The sequence below is a fragment of the Nomia melanderi genome, chromosome 7 (assembly GCF_051020985.1).
Source record: "Nomia melanderi isolate GNS246 chromosome 7, iyNomMela1, whole genome shotgun sequence".
Taxonomy (NCBI): domain Eukaryota; kingdom Metazoa; phylum Arthropoda; class Insecta; order Hymenoptera; family Halictidae; genus Nomia; species Nomia melanderi.
Window position 1 is genome coordinate 11,346,717 of NC_135005.1, and position 14,760 is coordinate 11,361,476.

Genomic DNA, 14,760 nt, shown 5'->3' on the forward strand with positions numbered 1-14,760 from the left:
ATTGATGTTTTTACAAATTGTTTCATTCTTCAAAAATCAAGATCTCAAAGACTGAGTGTTAATACGACGGATGCAACAAACGATAGAAAAGCGGAAACGCACTTTTGAGTATTCGATTAAAAGAGAACAAAGTGCTTCTGTGTCCGAGAAAATTCATCAATTTTCATGCAAATCCATTTAACTTATTTAATCATTTTGTTTCGTCATATTTGATTGTGCAGTCTACGAACACATTTATAATTTATTTCTGTATTTCAATTTTAAATTGTGAATGAATTTTGAATGAATATAAAGAAGTCCAATGGAAACATCTTTTATGTATTACTGCTGCCATCTAGCCGAGGAACAGCGTATCATCGACAACGCGACATCTCCGATTGCGAATTCACGAAATGCCGACGAACAGCCGAGACCGTGTATCGTGAATAAATCAGTACCAATCGGTACTGACCGGTACCAATTACTGCATATTAATCTCACATTTTTGTTCATTTGTTCGCGCGTGTCTGCAAAAATTTCTATCGTGGCTGTGACGTCACGCGATATCCATTACTGGCATCGGTGATCGTCGTCAGCAGCAGCGAGTCGTCAAGTGGGGAACTCCCATGGATCTTTCTCCGTATCAGTGAAAATCCTGCGTGCGAGGTACACGTCACTGTTCGTTTCCGAAACAAATGTCGCACCCATCTGTCGATGTTGATCGGCGCAATTAGTCGCGAGTATACCGTTAACAAATATTTTCGGTCAGTTTATCTACCGTCTTATCCTGATAAATATTATTTGTTCCTAATGTACTTATCTCCCGGCTAATTCTCCTATACGCACGATTAGATGAGATTCTGGTTACTTACTTGTGCAGCAAGTTCCGCGTATTTTCATTGATTAGATTTGAAGCAAGAACGGCCAGTTTTTTCTTGTTGCGTCGAGTGAAAATTTGTTACATATCTCCGCTACTTTCACCGAGACTTACGGACGTAACGGTAAACCGCGATATTAAAAAGAATTCTCTGTATATGTATTTTTTTTGTACGTGACCTCATTCCGCCTGTTTGACTTAGAAATTGTGAGTATTTGTTTCGTTATTTATTCAATATTCAATTCCGTTTGTTCGAAAGATATCGTGATTTTTACGCTCGTGCAACAACTGTGACACGCGTAGAATAACGTAGGGTTAACGATTACTGTTTCGAATGTTTCTAATGTTTTAGTCGGTCACTCAGCTGTTGCAATCATTGACACGTATTCGACCTCTTGCAACAGTGTTTATGGAGCATACAATCGTATTCTCCCGTTTTTTCTCGAATCTTCTCGTTAATTCGTTTAATTTACTTATTTAATCAGCGGTTCATTATTTACTTGTGCGTAGTGAAAGTGCATTCAATTTGAAAAAAGAAAGTGCTTACAATCAGTGAAAGTTTTAACTGAATTTTATCATTGCTTTCAGCTATTGAAATCTGCATTTTATTGTGAAAAATGCAGTACTTCCTGATATTTATTTTGACATGTGCAATGGTGCAATATGTTGTTGCACCACCTGTAAACCAGAAGAAGAAGGATGGAGAACACACTAACGAAAATGAAGTAGAAGACATGGATGAAATGGTATGATCTTTCTACAAGGTTGAGTTTATAATTTGTTTAACAAAAATTATAGAATGTATTGTATACATAGGGAGACATTATGGAGTATCGTAGGTACCTGATGGAAGTGATTGGAGTATTAGAGACTGACCCAGAGTTTCGGGCAAAGTTGGAAAATGCAAACCAATCAGACATACACGTAAGTTCAGACTTTATAGTATTTTTCCAACAAAAAAAGTATAAAAAAAGAATCTTAAGATTCTATTTATGTGTAAATACTAATTTCATTAGACAGGGAAAATAGCTGATCAACTACAATTTGTGAGTCATAATGTTAGATCAAGATTAGATGAGATAAAGAGAACAGAATTAGAAAGATTAAGACACCTTGCAACAAAAGAGAATGAATTGAAGAATGGTTTAGACGTTGATCATCTGAAAATAGCTGAACATCTGGATCATACTAATACACGTTCATTTGAAATACAAGATTTAAAGAAATTAATTGCAAAGGTAATGTATTATTTATCGTATAATAATATTGGTTGTTATAAATGAAAATAATGTAGTTTTTGATGCATGACACAGACTACAAAAGATTTAGCAGAGGCCGATAGAAAAAGGAGAGAGGAATTCAAACAGCATGAAATGGAAGTGAAATTTGAAGAACAGGAACAATTAAAACGTAAAAGTATATTGTAGTAACAAGTCAGATGTTTTCTATATTATTTTAGTTCTCTAAATATTACTTTTTATATAATATGCTGTCTGTTTTTGGTATAGATATGAGTGATGCAGAACGACATAAGTACGAACAAGAACAATTGGAACTTAAAGAGAAACACAAAAAACATAAGCCTGTAAGTTAATTGTAATTGTTTATATAATTTATATAGGTCAGTCTATTCTTAATAGGATTTTTATTTATAGATACATCATCCAGGTAGTAAACAGCAACTGGAAGAAGTATGGGAAGCACAAGATCATATGAATCCTGATGATTTTAATCCTAAAACGTTTTTCTATATGCATGGTAATATATGACTTATTAATTATTATTTCATAATTTACATTAAATTAACTGTTCTTTAACATTAGTTTACGAATGTTTCAGATATTGATGGTAATGGAGTGTGGGATCAAGATGAAGTTAAAGCACTATTTTTTAAAGAATTAGATAAGATTTATGTTCAAGGCGCATCAGGAGAGGAACTCGTAAAGCGTGCGGAAGAGATGGAAAGAATGAGAGAACACGTTTTTCATGAAGCCGATCTTAATAAAGACTCCCTTATCAGGTATATACATAAATCTTTTATTTATCATAAACAAAGTTTTTTTATTTTACTATATTATTTCAGTTACGAAGAATTTCTAGAGCAAACTAAGAAACCAGATTTTCAACGAGACGAGGGATGGCAAGGATTGGACGAGGAACAAATTTTTACTCAAGAAGAGTATCAAGCTTTTGAAAGGCATAAGCAAGAAGAGATCCAAAAGATGGTTGCTCAAGGAATGATGGTAAGTATCTAAGAATATACTGAATTGTAAAAAAAATTAATTTTTCATAAATTATAAATACTTCAAGATTGTACATTTCAAGTTTTTGACATTTTTATAACACGAGTTCGACTAACTACTTGTATAACCTACTTACTTTTAAGTTAAGTATAGTAATAATTGAAACAAATGAAATAAACTAACGAGTTAAAGAATTAACAGCGATAATAAGTTACATCAAATAATGTTCGTTTGTAAAGATTTCTTTATTTAATAGGAACTGTTTGAGTAGTTTATTAATAATACTTTTGCACTTTCTGTTGCTGTTATTAGCTACCGCAACACCAAGGTGGCATACCAGTACAACATGAAATGGTAAAATATTGTAATGTTACTAGTAATGTTTCCAAAAACCCGTGTTATAAAAAAGGAAAATATATTTATTAAAATTAACAGGATTTTCAGCATCCCCAGCAGCAGTTCCAAGAACATCCACAGTACCATCAACAACAGCCTATGGGGGTTCCTCAGCAACAATATCCTAATCATGTACCAGTGCAATTAAATCATGGTCAAATGCCTCAACAGTATCATCCACAGTTATCAGGGCAGCAACAATTTCAAGGTCAAGCACACTTGAACCAGCAATATCAACCAATGCCCCCACAGCAATTGCATGGATCAATACCGGTCCAGCAACCTCAAGGACAAATTCCAATTCAGCCTCAGGGACAAATTCCGGTTCAGCCTCAAGGACAAATTCCGGTTCAGCCTCAAGGACAACTTCCGGTTCATTCCCAAGGACAACTTCCGGTTCAGCCTCAAGGAGTTAATCAGCAGCAGAATCCCGTGCATCAAGTACCACAAAGTGTGCCAGGCAATGCGGCATCACAGCAACATAATCAATTAAACTCGCAGCCGGCACAGGCGGCCGTGCAGCAGGAGATTAATAGAAATAATATTCAAACTGGTGGCAAAGCATGAATTTTCATCTTTAAAACTTTACTGATGAAGGGTGCGTATTGCCAGGTGAGAAGCTCTAAAGATTCGATGAGATTGGGATGTTAAGTTTGAAGGAGATAACTATAAAGCTACTCTGTCTTACTACTTCCATGTCTTTGTCACATTTGTCAGCCCATTAATTCTATTGTCTTTATACGATTATATGCAGAGTTTTAACATTGCGTTAGTAACGCAGAATCGATTAATTTATTTATCGGAAAATGTAAATAAAAACTGTTTTCAGGAAAGACGATTTTTTAAATAAACTTTCTATATTTGTCTTCCACGTCCCTTCGACCAATAGAAATTCATTATCCCTTTGACTTTCGATAGTCCGATATTCGATCGCGTGCAGCAAGATACGGAACACGCAAAGGAGAGGATAGTTCGAACGATTTAGTGAAAGAGATCGTGTTTAATTTCTCATATTTATTATTGCATACTGTTTATGTTAGTATATTACTTAGGTATACGTGCCAAATAGCAACTTAAATGTATGATTGCGTGATTCATCTGTTGTTCACCCGTCAAGCACGGATAGGTAGGTAGGTAGGTAGGTAGGTAGGTAGGTAGGTAGGCAGGTAGGTAGGTAGGTAGGTAGGTAGGTAAGTTGGTAGGTGGTAGGTAGGTATAGGTAGGTAGGTAGGCAGGTAGGTAGGTAGGTAATGTAACGCTTACTCCACTATATATAGGGTGTATTTATAATTATAGCATATGTCGGTAGAACGTCATCTTACATGCTAATCGGTAATAAATAAAAGAGGAATTTGTAATGGTTGACAAGGTTTTGTTTTGCATCCGTGATTAAGAAGTAAAACTATCTCTCGAAAACCTTGGCGTATCCCAAGGTATTTCGGAATGAAACGGAAAACAAACGTTGATTCGCGATTCGTCACGGGTACATACATATTATTTCAGATGCGTCTCCGGTTAAAGACACGCGCGCAATTATTCGCATATGGATTGTGTGTCGATTTTAATCAATTCTTGACTATCTACTCAAAAGAAATACTTTGTTTAACGTAAAAATAGAAACAATAGTAAACTATAAACTATCGCCATCTGCTAAGAAACGCGGCGCTGGTCGTCGTCCTTGGACAGCGAGCGTCTTTCTATAGGCCGCGACGATTTCGAACGAATCGATCCGTCGAAATTACAGGCGGAAACGAAGACAGATTTTATACTCTGGCTTCGTGTATTCACGCGAACGAGGCTGAAATGTTCTACAGAAACGTAACGTAGAAATTACGAAACTAATTCGACGGGTAGCTAAAAATTTTGAGGTAAGGGCTGGTCTGAAATGGACTACGGATCAGCCTCGATCGCGAAAGCTTGGAATTTCCCTGTTTCGATCTTCTTCCTTCTAATACTCGCGAGGCATTGCTCGGAGAGGCCGTGCGCTCCAGAATTTCATTTGCAAGCGTTTTCAAAAATATTTGTTATCGTACCAAAAGGAGAACGCGTTTACGCCTCTCATTGTGCGCGACCAATGCCCCTTTGGCGCGCTTCAGCGGCAGATTCAAATGAAACAGAGGCCTCGTTATCATTCAACTACATAAAGTATCTTCACGACCGGACAAATAAATATATTACAGGGTTACGATAATAAAGATGAACTTTGCTGTATAATTAATGTTGCATTTTCTCTATTTACAGTGAACGCACGGTTGTGTCTGTCTCTGTCGCGTAGCATAGCGTATCGTGTGTATTTCTGTGGTGTGCTTGTTCCAAGAATGCGTGTATTCTCTTTTTATATTATCCTGCGTTAGTATGTACCCTCACTCTTCTCCACCACTTTCCGGATTCTTCTGAGGCCGCGACCACATACGGACCGGCGATATCGATCGGAGTATGAAGGAGGATGAAGGAGGATGAACATATAAATGAACGGTGAAATCTTGACGCTTACTACTAACCGCCCAGTATGTGGTCGCAGCCTAATACTTCTTTTGTATATCTATTACCTGCTCTCGCAATCAAAGGAAGGGTCAACGAATTTGGTCGCTCCAAGCTCATATACAGGCCATCCCCACCGTACCGTTTAGCCGGGCACGTGGCGGTACCATAAAGTGGGGATCAAGGTGATGCGAGTGACCTTGAACGACCAACGTCTCTCCCCTTATCAGAGTTTTGATACTTTCACGGCTCGGATGTGTAGTTTTCACTGTTGAGGATTTCAGATTTGAACCGTGTCCTTCCGAACGAAATATCGCAAAGACCATGTCTCCCGTCTTTCGTGTAGTCGATTAGTTTTTATGTTTCATAATCGACTTCTTGTTACCATCTATGCTCGCATTATCTCCCTGAATGTGTATACGTGTGTGTATCTTTGTATGTATGTATATATGTATGTGTACGTGTACGTATGTATGTTACCGTACAAGTGTTAGGTGCGTGTGTCGTGTTTATTGAATATCGGCTCACGACCGGGTGTGTACGATTAAATAATCAGGTTCTGAAAAATGTGCGGTTCTATTGCTCGACTACTAGTTCCTGTAAATTAGGATGCCACCTAGTATTTATCCTCGAAACGTTCGGCCGTTACCGCGGCGGAGAAATGGAAAACACGGGAGTCGGACGTGTTCTTTCTTTCCCCCCTTTTACACGGTGCGACGCGTTTCTTCTTACGCTGCCGGTAACGTCCTTTTAATTCCCTCTCATTCCCTCGCATTCTCTCAGTGTCTCTCCCCTCCTCCGTCTATCCTTCACTCCCGCCGGTGAATGCCGTTACGTGTTACACATCCTGTAAACTAGTCGTAAATCGCGGATACGGGACTACTACGCTTCGTTTATCGCTTTATTCATACAGTTTTGTTGGCGGATCCTTCTCCTCGGTATCTTTACCTTTTTCTTCCATCTTCGTGGGATTAAGTGTGGCTGTGTATGTCGGTCGACCATTAATTATAACACGATGTTACACCTCGAAGCTAAGGCGAAAATAAAGGAAAGAGTTCGGCGCGTGCGTGATACATTTCAGATCCTGTTTCACGGGTTCTCGAAGTGGAACGAACGTTCGGATATTTCTGCAAATAATCGGCCGCCTTGATATTCGAACGCCGTGATACTCTCGAGCTTGTTGCACTGCTCCGTCGTTCCGAATCCTTTGGTACCGCGGCTAGCAGTACGAGCAACGAACTTACTGTGCGCCGCGTTACCCGCGCGGGAACGCGTAAGCAATGTACGCGTCGGAGATTACTTTTCCTGTCTCTAGTTCGGGGAAAAAAGTATTCCGGTAAACACACAACGAATTAACTTCTCGAGTATCAAGGTGTTGAAATATTTATGCGGGTTCGCTATGGCTGCGGCTGTGTTCCCCACCTCGCGGCTCTATACGTTACCCTCGCTCGCTCGCTCGCGGAAAACCTTTCACGGTTCTCTCTTCGATCGCGCGATTCGCAGATAAGCTAGCGCGTTTCGCAAAGTTACCAACACTCGACGCAACATTTTCCTATTAGCCTTCGATCCGTCTTGCGCGCCGCGAGTATTTTTTGGATTCCCGAGCGTTCCGAGCAACGAATCGGAAAAGATGGACGCGCCGAGACGGATCGAGAGACCGGAAAACCCGCGAGACCGATCGATAAGCGAGCGAAACGCAGAAGCCGCGAGGACAAATGGGCAGGTTTTCTTCCTCTCACTCAATCTCTCTTTCTCTCTCTCTTTCTCTCTCTCTTTTTTTCGCTCACTTTCTTTCTCTTTCACTCTCTTTCTCTTTCACGCACTCTCTTTCTCTCTCTTTCTCTCCCTCTCTTTCTCTCTCTCTCTCTCTCTCTCTCTCTCTGTCGATTCTCTCTGGAAAGTGGTATACTAGCGTCACGCCCGTCCGTCCTTACGTTGCCTCGATAAAAATTCTAAGAGCTACTTTATCTTCGACTCTAGGGTCCTTACACTTTTGTCTAACTTAATCTCTTCCCGTGAACTTTTGTTTCGTCCTCGACGACGTTTGAACGGAAAACTGCGCATCACCTTCCTTCAAAAGTAAAACGCGTCCAGCAGCAACCTTATATAGCGTCAATATATCAATTTATGTATATATATACCTTTTTTTGTCTCATATATATATTTACTTTACTTTGTGTCCTATATCAATAATAGCGTATTAGATGCTTTTTTTTCTTCACTTACACCTTATGTATGTAATATAAGTATCTTTGTTCTTTTTTTTTCCTCTTCATCTGTTCACAGATATATCAAAATGCGTAAACGAAAGTTTCTCGAAATATCCGCTCCCTCTGCTGATTTAAGTCATACGCTTGCCTCTCCTCTTGCGTTTAAACGTTCATCTACGCTCGATCTCTTGCTCTCTCACTCTCACCCTCTCTCACTCTCTTTCTCTCCCTCTCTTTCTTTCTTTCGTTCTTTCTCTCTTTCTCTCTGTCTCTCTCTCCCTTTCACTCTCGTACAAGCGAATCAAAAGAAACGTTTACGAGAATATGCCATTCAGGGTATTACCGGTAGTGGGTAGATCCGAAACAGAAATTTTGTCCGGTTTTCCTTTGCTTGTAGATCCTGTACATTCGCTCTACACGCACACACGAAAGGATTCGTAGACACATTGCGTAATCGACGAAGAATAATATATCTTCCATCCCCGCGTCGTTCGAAAAGAAAAGCCAAAAGTTTTCGCAAAATATTCCAGTTCCTCCATCGATTCTATCCTCGACTATTAACCGTGGTGCTCTTTAAATACTTCCTAGAAATCGCGCAGCGTCGTCGTTATGACTTCGAGACGAGACGAAGAGAATACATGTACACGTCACTGAGAAGAAATCTTTTGTAAGAATTTTTACGCAACGTCCCCACAAATAATACTTTTTGTTTCTTTTCAGGTTCTATTTCTTCTTTCTTTCTTTCTTTCTTTTTTTCTTAAAGTCTTTTGTATCTTTTTTCGCTTCGTCTTCCTTTTTCAGTCGCAAACGGTGTATTCGGTGACGCGAAATTTCGAACGACTTTTCATCATGTACAAGTGGTCACGGTCTACGGGACACGTTAATTTTTTTTCTTTGAAAGGCACTTACTACTTTTTTTTTTTATACAATATTAATTTTAATCTCTTCCACATTCTCGCCTGTTTCACATGCCCCATCCTTTTTTCTCTCGCACACTCTCCCCCTAATCCCACTGCCTATCCTCCACCCCCTCCCCCCCTTCGCCCCACTAATTCTTCCTCGCAATTTCGTCCGTAGCTCTTTGAACTCGTATTTTTTTCCCCTTTTTACCCCACCCAATCCCATCTCCTCGCTTCGGCTCACGAATATCTTCTTTCGCTCCGCCCTCGCCGTTGGTTTCGTTCAAATTTACCTTCTCGTTGAACACATTAAGCCTAAATCGTAATAAAATCTTTTAAGATCGCGATCTACCGTATTTTCGTTTGTTTCCTATCCCCTCTTCCTTATTCCGATTCACGCGGAAAATAAAATCGTGCTCGATCGGTACTCTCACCACTCGTCGACTGTATTAACGCCACGAAAAGGTTCTCTTCTTTTTCGATCACGCCCCCCAAAAAAATCTTTCGTATCAAGAATAACGCGTCTCAAAGTTTCCCCGAAAATTTTTTATTTTTCTAATGGCCGATAATAATAATATATCTTGCTAATCGATCCTCCTCGAATACTTTCCTACGAACCATTTTATTCCCTCTTCTCCGTTCGTCGTTAAAGCTTCCGGTAGGGGAGTGGCGCGAGAACAACGGTCTTTCCGAAAAATTGTCTAGACAAGCGGATAATACGACTGACCGAACCTATGCGCTCCATTTTCCGAGCAAAAGCGAAAAGCGATGGTCTTTTCCTTTCACAGAAGGCCACTTCGAAAATTGTTTTTGTTTACTTTTTTAATACTTACAAAGAGTCACTCGAACCGGTGTGCCAACTTTAAAAAATCTGCTTCCTCTCTCTTTCTCTCTTTCTCAACATCTTCTTCTTTCTCTCTCTTTCTCTCGCTCTCACTCTCTCTCTCTCTTTCTCTCCCCCTCTTTCTCTCCCTCTCTTTCTCTTCCTCTCTTTCTCACCCTCTCTTTCTCTCCTTTTTTTGTTTCTAGAAAGTTCCGTTCTTTCTTTCACACTAGTGCCCCCCGTCCACCTTGTTCTTTTTCCAGCACCCTTTCTCTGCCTCACTCGCACTCGCATTCTTTCACGCGCTGTCCTTCCCGCTATCTGTCCCTGGGATAGGATGACTAGGCCCGAAACGAACTCGCTCGTGGACGTCGCACGATATCTCTGAACGACAGCCAGTGGCAAGAACGATCGAGGAGTAGACGCGAATCCGAATCAGAGAAGCAGACCCTTGGCTTCAGTTGGGTCCGAATCAGGCCGATCGCTGGGTCCGGCCGACGAAGTGATCGATTCGACGGCTACTCGACGCTCATCGTTCTTCGATTGTCGAGGATCGAGGGTCCCATCGCGAAAAGTCGTACGCGCAATATGTAAAATTTTGAAAAATAGCACGATCTTTCCGAAACAAATTCATTCGGTCGCGCGGTCACGCCCCCATTCTCTCGGTGAATCTCAGGCAAGCAAGTGTCTCTCTCGTCGACTCGCGCACGGTTTAACGGATGCACGCCGTTCTCGCACACTCACACACCTATCGACATGTTCTCCAGTTCCAAATTCAATGAATTTCCGCGGCCGTGTGTCGCCGTTAATTTTCTCGTTTCCCTAATCTCTAAACCTTATAATTTTTATACTTGGCATACCCCAAATATGGCAGGAAGGCAATCATTACACTTAATAAGGTATAGCAATCGGTTTTTGTTGTTCTTTCTTTCGCGTCCTAAGGTGTTCGCTCGAGCCGAACGATGCTTCTCTTTCTTCTCTCGTTCCGTAAAGATTTAATCGTCCTCTCTCTCTCGTACGACAGACACTCGTAAGCAAATTTTGTACATCTCGGACCCGTCGGACTACTCGCGGTACCTCGAACACTAGCGCCGCTTCTCGCGTGTATTTCCTATGTTCGAAGCGGACTGAACCCAGCTGGCGTTCAGCCGGTTTTTCTCGCGCCCGGGGTCGCGACTTCCGACGGGCCGCGTCTCGATCAAAAACTGAAACATCTAGTCCGCGTCGAGGAATCGGTCCGATCTCGGCGGCGATCGAGTCGACGCGGATAGTGGCCCACGGCCAATTACTATACATTTGGCATTAAACGTACGGTTATCGTATATGCGTGGATATATAAATCTCGAGTTTAAGCGTGTGTCCCTGCGCCACGCGGTGCTCGCTCTTCTGCTTCGTGAATACAACATACTTTCCGGGAGCCGCTGGACTCGCGCGCGAGTCCACCGACGACCGTTTCCGGTCTGACAGCGTGATCTTTCCGATTTACCATCGATTGATCAGCTGGCTACGAAACTGGTTGCCTATGGGACAGCTAGAGTCGGCCGCGCGATCCCGATCGGTGCCCGAGGTCGCGAGGGAAGAAAATTTTCGGTCTGGTATCGAGGATCGGGCACCGATCGCGACCCCGTAGCCCTACTCCGTGTGTCGCTCGTTCACGGTTCCTCTTCTCCGTTTCTCTTCTCTGCATCATTTTGATTGTAAGCCTCGATCTCATTCGAGATCGTAATAGGTATACTTTCGCGTCGCCGCGAGAACGAATCGTCGCACAGTTCGCTCGCGACTAAGCGGGACATTGAAAGAATCGAACCGCACCGCGCACGATCGAACCGAATCCGATTCAAGCCGAGCCGATTCGATTCGATTCGATTCGATTCGCTGCGGCGCGACGCGAGACCGATAGCTCTGTCGTGATCGGATGAATCTGCCGACCGGCTCCTTTCTTCCGATTTAATCGAGTCGGATCGCGTGATCCGTGGCGTCGCGAGCATCCCTCCGATCGGAGATTCGGTTTCGCGGAAAGAGCCGGCCGCTGCTCGCGGATCTCGCCACGAGGCCCAACGGTGTAGCCTGCTGCTAAGATCCTAGTTGGGTAGGCGACCGATTATTCTCCGGCCGATCCAACCGGCAACGATTAGCTCTTTCGTATTCGGCTATCTCTGGCTTACTATTCGCAACGAGAGTCCGTCAGTGGCTCGAGCTTCACGGGGATTTTATCCTTGTCCTTGAGCCCGTGGGGGCTCTTGACGAGATCCGCGATATCCTCTTGGAAGAGATTCTCCGGCCGCGGGCTGACGAAGCTTCGCGTCGGCTTGTATGTCATTCCGCTGACACCGATTCCGACTTCCACGCTGCTTGGTATGTGTCCAGGGTCCATCAACGGTCCCAACGGACTCGCGAGGGGACTCTCCATCGGGCTCTCCGGCGGTCCACCGGATCCCGGGCTGGCTAAACCGAGATTCAACGGCGAGTTGCCATTGTTGCCGGGACCGGGAACGCCTCCGCCGCCGCTGCCGTTGTTGCTGCCGATCACGGCGCCGCTATTGTTGCTGTTGTGATGATGCTGGCTGGCCTGCATCGCTGCCTGGAGGTTCGACGAAAGACTCGTCGAGAGATTCGTCGAGAGGTTCGTCGAGAGATTCGTCGCCATCATGTCGTGTTGTTGCGAATGCGCCGCTGCCACCATGCTGCACATTTGGTGTCGCAAGCCTGTACGACAGTAAGATTCGATTAGAATCGTGGTGGACAAGTATTCTCGATTCGACCGCGTTTCGTCTCGCGATTCCTGGCGATCAGTTAACCGCGTTTATTCGTTAACGTATTCGATTCGCCAAGGATTCATCTTATCGTGTTCATTTACTTATTGTATTTATAGGTGATAGGATGTCGCGTGCCAACGAGAAATGGAGAAGAGACATTACCTTGGGCGACCGCGGCAACCGCGGCCGCGGCTGCAGCTCCGGGGCTGACCGCTCCTTCCGGTCCATTGCAGGCGGCGTAATTTGCCAAACTTGGGTACATCGAGGCCGGTTCCTCCTTGACGATGTGCGGGGAGTGACCGTCGCGGAAAACGACGGCCCGGATCACACCGCGGATGTGCTCGTCAGGCCAGACACCGAGGAGGATCCTTTGCGGTCTGCCTCTTCCTTTCGGGCGAAGATCTGAGCAGTCAAGAAGGAGGCGGGATTCGTATTTGAACGTCAACAGTTAACTTTGTCACGGTACCCGCAGTCGTCTACCGTTTCATCAAGTCTCGACAGCGTCGCGAAAGAAATGTGCCATAGACCCGCAAGCTCTAAGACCGCGGAAAGCTCTGCCGTTCGTATACTCTCGCCTAACTCGATTTATTAACGCTATTTATGATTGTTTACGCCGCGACGAGAACGTTCCATCTGCTCGATCCGCGGCTCGGTCGAAGAAAAAGGAGGAAATAAAAGTCGAGCGTCGGATGGAATTTATATTTGATGCTTTTAACGACTGCATAGGGAACTGTGTCAAAACTCGCTCAGATATAAATGATTTCCCATTTAATTACTAGAAAATTCTTTCGTCCGGGACATCGTACAGTTGACAGACTAGATCTAATAGAAATAACTGCCAGCTTAAATTGGCAACCGCAAATAGAGAAATCAATTGGAACTTCTAGAAACCTCAGTCGATCCATATCTAAGCACCGTCGTCTAATACACCGAAGAATTGTTAAGTTAAGAATCGCTATGAGCCTCGTTAATGTCCATCCGGGGTTAATTCATCGACCATTTATCTGGCGGATAAGTATCCTCGATCGGGAGCTCATTACGCGTCCGCTCTTCCCGTAACACTAGGTTTACGGACAGTTAGTGTACAGTTTATTCTATTGTTCCTAGAAAAATCGACGACCGATCGTTTCGATCTCGGAAATTGGAGATTCAAAAGTAGACAATTAGGCTACGTATTCGCGTCAATCAAAATCGACGTGTGAACATTTTCCAATGAACGTTTCTAAAGTTCTACACGCGTGAAATTTACGCGTCCCGTGAACCTAACGTCGAATCCATATTCGAGCAACAGCCGTGTCGCGACGGTTTAACGAAAACGGAGAACGATACTTACCGGCCCCGCCGTCGGCGCTGGGACCCAGCATGTTGTGCACCCGATTGGCGTAAAGAACGAACGTCGGGTACGGGATGTCGTATTTCCTGCAACAGAAACCCGTGACGCATTTGTGAGAAGGATTCGTTGACCCCCGCTTGCCGGCCTCGAGGAACTCGATCGATTCTCGTTAAGATTATCGGGCCCGTTCCGCGAAACGTTCCTCGATCGTGCGCTCTCGCGTTCCCACAAAGGGAAAGACCTTTTAACGGCGACGCGTTATTACGCGTGCGCGATACGTTGCGTTTTACGACCAGGCTGTAAAAAGTTCCCGGAGTCGGCCGTTCTCGGCTCGACGGTTGAAACGCCGACAATTCTTTCTTCCGCGTTTTGACCCATTTACGTCTGCCGGTGGTCACGGGTTGCCAGTGTCGGAACACAATCTTCCCGGCCGATCTCGCGGCAGATCGCTACCTAGACCATGAGCAGGCGCGACTGCGAATAGAGGATCGCGGGAAACGTTGAACACTGGAACCCGTACGAAGAAATGTGTGAAAAGAACGGTCTGTTCAAACGATTCGGAAGGCTCGAAGGATTCGAAAGATCGCGAACAAGCCTGATCGATCGTATGAACGACGGTTCGCCGTGCTCCTTTAAGCCAACAAAGACACGCGGACAGTTTCGTTGAAAATTCGACGTTTCGTTGGAGAGGCGGTCCGATGAACTTTCTTAGTTGAATTTAACTCGTCGCGCCGCAAATATCCATCTAATAATGAAATCCTCA

The 14,760-nt window shown here is 43.7% G+C and overlaps 2 protein-coding genes across 15 annotated transcripts in view; one reads left to right on the forward strand and one right to left on the reverse strand.

Moving 5' to 3' along the window:
* Window positions 1-359: 359 nt before the first annotated feature.
* On the forward strand, window positions 360-4,328 carry NUCB1 (Nucleobindin 1). Of its 7 annotated transcripts, none has more exons than XM_031971978.2 (11): window positions 360-1,063; window positions 1,445-1,602; window positions 1,673-1,780; window positions 1,873-2,094; window positions 2,170-2,272; window positions 2,365-2,441; window positions 2,512-2,614; window positions 2,696-2,876; window positions 2,940-3,099; window positions 3,412-3,453; window positions 3,535-4,328. In XM_031971978.2, exons 2-11 carry the CDS (start codon window positions 1,474-1,476, stop codon window positions 4,060-4,062), a joined length of 1,653 nt encoding a protein of 550 aa, XP_031827838.2. In that variant the 5' UTR covers window positions 360-1,063; window positions 1,445-1,473; the 3' UTR covers window positions 4,063-4,328. The 7 variants fall into 7 exon arrangements, with proteins under 7 accessions (XP_031827838.2, XP_031827839.2, XP_076225062.1 ...); XM_031971979.2 differs by having other exon boundaries at window positions 360-743; XM_076368947.1 differs by having other exon boundaries at window positions 360-743; window positions 3,544-4,328.
* Window positions 4,329-9,026: 4,698 nt separating this feature from the next.
* LOC116424941 (protein bric-a-brac 1) overlaps window positions 9,027-14,760 on the reverse strand; it is a 224,825-nt gene continuing 219,091 nt past the window's right edge. For all 8 annotated transcript variants that reach the window (XM_076368931.1, XM_076368930.1, XM_076368936.1 and 5 more), the window contains 3 exons: window positions 13,998-14,083; window positions 12,827-13,066; window positions 9,027-12,614 (listed from right to left, as the gene is read on the reverse strand). In XM_076368931.1, the coding sequence (XP_076225046.1) occupies window positions 12,073-12,614; window positions 12,827-13,066; window positions 13,998-14,083 (868 nt within the window). In that variant the 3' untranslated portion in view covers window positions 9,027-12,072. The remainder of the gene's footprint in view (window positions 12,615-12,826; window positions 13,067-13,997; window positions 14,084-14,760) is intronic.

Bases quoted from the DNA above. Each gene is read 5' to 3' on its own strand.
- NUCB1 (XM_031971978.2), top strand. From the start codon at position 1,474: ATGCAGTACTTCCTGATATTTATTTTGACATGTGCAATGGTGCAATAT. The intron at 2,615-2,695 runs GTAATATATGAC...CGAATGTTTCAG, and splicing joins AACGTTTTTCTATATGCATG to ATATTGATGGTAATGGAGTG. The intron at 3,100-3,411 runs GTAAGTATCTAA...TGCTGTTATTAG, and splicing joins TGGTTGCTCAAGGAATGATG to CTACCGCAACACCAAGGTGG.